At 55.1% G+C, this 4,381-nt stretch overlaps 1 protein-coding gene across 1 annotated transcript in view; it reads left to right on the top strand.

Moving 5' to 3' along the window:
- The window catches only part of UBE2M (ubiquitin conjugating enzyme E2 M), a 5,691-nt gene extending 1,316 nt beyond the window's left edge, over positions 1-4,375 (top strand). Inside the window, exons 2-6 of the mRNA XM_085318976.1 lie at positions 4-87; positions 486-524; positions 1,459-1,562; positions 1,928-1,991; positions 4,219-4,375. Coding sequence (XP_085175102.1) covers positions 4-87; positions 486-524; positions 1,459-1,562; positions 1,928-1,991; positions 4,219-4,359 — 432 coding nt within the window. The 3' untranslated portion in view covers positions 4,360-4,375. The remainder of the gene's footprint in view (positions 1-3; positions 88-485; positions 525-1,458; positions 1,563-1,927; positions 1,992-4,218) is intronic.
- The last annotated feature ends 6 nt before the right edge of the window (positions 4,376-4,381 follow it).

The following is a 4,381-nucleotide window of genomic DNA, read 5'->3' as shown; positions in this document are numbered from 1 at the left end:
GAGCTGAACCTGCCCAAGACGTGCGAGATCGACTTCTCCGACCAGGACGACCTGCTGCATTTCCGCCTTCTCATCTGCCCCGACGAGGTGCGGGTCCACCCCTTGTCCTTGGGGTTCCTCCTATTTCCTTGCTGACCCTGGGGTCCTTTTTTTTTGACTTTTCCTTGTTTCCCTGGGTCCCCTGTTGCCCCTAGGGTCCCCCCGCCCCAGTCCACTGGGAGCCCTCTGTCCCCCCTCTGCTCCCTGTCTCCTGCCCCCAGGTCCTTCCGAAGGCCTTGGGGTCTTTCTCCATCCTCACGGTGTCCCCCTTGTCACCTCCATGTCCCTTGGGGTCCCCTCTGTATCCCTGTTAACCTTCTTGTGCCAACTGTCCCGCCTTGTCCCTTGAGGCCCCCTCTGCGTCCCCAGTGTCCCTCCATTGTCCCTTGGGGTCCTCCCAGCATCCTTGTGTCCCCATCCTCCAGTGACATTTGTCTCTTCCACAGGGCTTCTACAAGGGTGGCAAATTCGTCTTCAGTTTTAAGGTCAGTTGTGTGTGTGGAGGAGGGGGGAACCTGTGGCCACCAGGACCTGTCCTATGGCCACCAAGATGGGCGGGGGGCGCTTGTCTGCCCCAGGGGCTGGAGGTGGGAATGAGGGGCTAGTGGCCACTGAGGGGAGACCTGTGGCCACCAAGGTGTGACCCACAGTCATGAGCTTGCCCTCTGTGTGGGGAGCAGGATATGGGTGGCCATCAGCATCTGACCAGGGGCCACATGTCTATCCCATTGGTTGGGTTAGGGGCCAGGGGTTGGTGTCCACCAGAATATGACTAGTAGTCACCAAAATATAACTAGTTCATTCTGTGAGTTGGAGATGGGTTGGGGGTGGGTGGCTACTGAAATGTTACCTATTGCTACTGAAACATGATATGTGGTCACGTATCTACTGTATACTTTGGAGCATGAGCTGTGGCTGCTGAGATATGACTAGTAGGCACCAAAACATGACCAGTACTTACCTTTTGCGTTGGAGTTGGGATCAGGAGTTGATGGCCACTAAGATGTGACCAGTAGCCACATGTCTGTTGTCTGGTTTGGGATAGGAACTAGAAGCCGGCAGCTATTAAGATGTAACCTGTGGCCACCAAGATGGGAGCAGTAGCCAGGAGTCTACACTGTGGGTTGGGGTAGTGGCAGGTGGCCACACCAAGGTGTGATCAGTGGCCACCAAAACGTAGATAGATGTCTACCTGGGTTAGATTAGATGCTGCTGGCCACCAAGTTGTGATCAGTCACCACATATTCGCTCTGCGGGTTGAAGATGGGAATGAGGCAGCTTGGTGGCCACCAAGACATGGCTGGTGGCTACATAGTCGACCCTTGACTTTGGGGTGGGCCTAGGGACCGGTTAGCATGTGGCCGCGGCCATGTGCTGCCCAGGTGCTAAGCTGCGATCCTGCCCCTTGCTTGCCCCCAGGTTGGCCAGGGCTATCCCCACGACCCACCGAAGGTGAAGTGCGAGACGATGGTCTATCATCCCAACATCGACCTGGAGGGCAACGTCTGTCTCAACATCCTCAGGTAGGCTGTGGGTAGGGCTGTGTTGGCCACAAGCACATCTGGAGTGGCTACAGCTGGATTTGGTCTCACGTGCCCCTTAGGCCCCCTTGATCCACCTTGATGGGTGTCTTTTGCCCAGGCGTCACTCTTTCTTGCAGCCCTAGACATGGCTGGGGGTGGCCACAGGATGGACAAGGACACATCTGGGGTGGCCACAACTGGATCTGGGTCCCTGCCCACCCACCAAATGCCCATGAGGGAGGGGAAGAGGGGCCACGTGGTGTTCTGGGTCCGTGTGCTGCTCCCGTGACCAGGCAGGTCCCTGGGCTGGCCCCAATAGGGCATGGGGGACAGTGTTCCCTGGTAACGCCCAATTCTGTCCCCAGAGAGGACTGGAAGCCTGTCCTGACGATAAACTCCATCATCTACGGCCTGCAGTACCTGTTCCTGGTGAGTGCTGCTGACTTAGGGGCACCCAACGGGCATCTTGTGGATGTGAGGCACCCACCATGGCTCTGGGGTAGACCTAGGATGCTCTTGGAATGCACCCTGAGGACACTCAGTCATCCCTGGACACCATGCGGTGGCTCTGGATCACCAGCAAGGGCAGATGGTAGCCCTGGGACACCCCCATGTCACCCCTGGGATGCCCGATATGGGGGCCCTGTTGCCCTCAGGCACTTATTAGTGGCCTTGGGATACCCACTGGCCCTAAGATACCTCTCTGGGGGGGATTGAGTGGCCCTGGAAACCTCCTGGGGGCAACTGATGGCTGTGTGCCACAGCAGGTGGCCCCAGGACATCCCATACAGGCCTCCAGTGGCCCTGGGCCATCCTGGGGTGACCCTGGGACACCCTAGGGTTTCCCCAGGATATGATGCTGTGTGGCATTTGCTGGCTCTGCGACACCCTGAAGTGGTTCCCAGTGACCCTAGACCACCCCATGCTGTCTCCAAACCCTGTCCCAAAACTCAGAACAACCCTGCAACCCCATTTACTCCTCTTGGGGGCCAGGGCAGGGACAAGAACTTCTTCAGTCTCCTCTTAATAGTCCCCTTAAGCTAGGAGTTACCATGGAAGGGAGCTGATGGGATACTGGAGGTCTTGTTAAACTGGGTTGGAGCTTCTTTCTTGGCCTGGGGTGATATTTGGTCATTAAACAAAATTTCAAGGGGTTTTAAGGAGTATTATATGGGGGTTCAAGGATATATAGGGGCATTAAGACATGTCGGGGTGATAAAGCATATTGGAGGTATCAAGGAGATAAGGGTTTTTAAGAGAAATATCAGGGTTTTAAGGAGTATTAACTAAGTGGTATCGCTGGGGGTACCTGGGTATTGAGGGGATCTAAGGGGTATAGAATGTATTCAGGAGTACTAGGACGATATTGCAGGGTGTAATCGGGTATTTAGGGGGATATTAAGGGTTGTTAAGGAGTACTGGGGTACTGATGGGATGTGGGGGTATTGTGGGGTATTAAGGAGCTCCAGCATGTATCAAGGTGGCTCTTAAGGAGTTCTGTGAGTATCAAGGGGATCTTAGTGAGTACCGGGGGGCATCAAGGGGTATTGAGGGAGGGTATTTAGGGGTATCAGGCGTGGCAAGGATTATCAGAAGGGTATTGAAGGTGGCATGAGAATATTAAGGAGCATTGAAGGGGCCATGGGTGGGTGCTAGGGAATATTGGGTGTATCCAGTGGGGTTAAGGATTATCAAGGAGTATTAGGAAGTATCAGTGGGGATGTTAAGGAGCATTGAGGCGGTACYGAGGTTGCTTTAGGGGATGTTAAGGAGTACCAGGGAGCATTGAGGGGCTGCTTAGGACTACCGCTGGGTATTGTCAAGAAGGCAGTATTGAAGGGGGATCTTAGGAAGTACCAGGGAGTAACAAAGACATTATTAAGGAGTACCAGGGAGTATGGAAGCACGTGTTAACACATACCAGCGAATACCAAGGGGACTGCTAAGGAGCACCAAGGGATATTGAGAAGGTACGGCGGTGTTAAAGGAGTATCAGGGGGTATCAAGGAGTACCACTGAGTATCAAGGGATTTCTTCTGGACTATTAGGGAGTACCAAGGGCCTGTTAAAGAAGTACCAGAGAGTATCAAGGGGGCTGTTGAGGAGCACTAGAAGGTACTGAGGGAGGCATGTGGGGCGTTTATGGATACTGGGGATGTCAAAGAGCTCCTGGGAGCCCTTAGGGGCCAGCCACGGAGTACCAGGGAGTATGAAAGCAGCTTGTTAAGGAGTACTAGGGAGCATCAAGAGGCTTGTTAAGCAGCACTAGGGGTATCGAGGAAAGCAGAAGGGGTGCTCAGGGGTATTGAGGGCTGTTGGGAAGTTACGAAGACCCRTTTAGGAGAGCCAGAGTGCATCAAGGGGCCTGTTAAGCAGTGTTGAGGGTATAGAGGGAAGTACAAGGGGCATTAAAGGGTATCAGGAGATATCAAGGAGTACCAGGGAGGATCAAGGGACTTGATAATAACCAGGGGTTATTGGGCGGTGTATCAGGGGATATTGAGGAGTACCAGGGAATACCAAGGGGGCAGTTAGGGTGTATCTGGAGCCCTGAGTTGGGGGGGGGGCTGTTGCGGGATGGGGGGAGAAGCGGCCGGAGCTAAGCTGACACCGTGTTCCCCCCTCTCCCCCTTTCCGCTTCGCCGTCTCCCCGCAGGAGCCGAACCCTGAGGACCCGCTGAACAAGGAGGCGGCCGAAGTGCTGCAGAGCAACCGGCGCCTCTTCGAGCAGAACGTGCAGCGCTCGCTGCGCGGCGGCTACGTCGGCGCTACCTACTTCGAGCGCTGCCTCAAGTAGCCCTCGGCTGCCCAGTCCGCCC

The sequence above is a fragment of the Rhea americana genome, unplaced genomic scaffold (assembly GCF_003343005.1).
Source record: "Rhea americana isolate MKP2758 unplaced genomic scaffold, rheAme1 scaffold_566, whole genome shotgun sequence".
Classification (NCBI taxonomy): Eukaryota; Metazoa; Chordata; class Aves; order Rheiformes; family Rheidae; genus Rhea; species Rhea americana.
The sequence above is the reverse complement of the archived record's forward strand: the minus strand, read 5'-3'. Positions and strand labels throughout refer to the sequence as shown.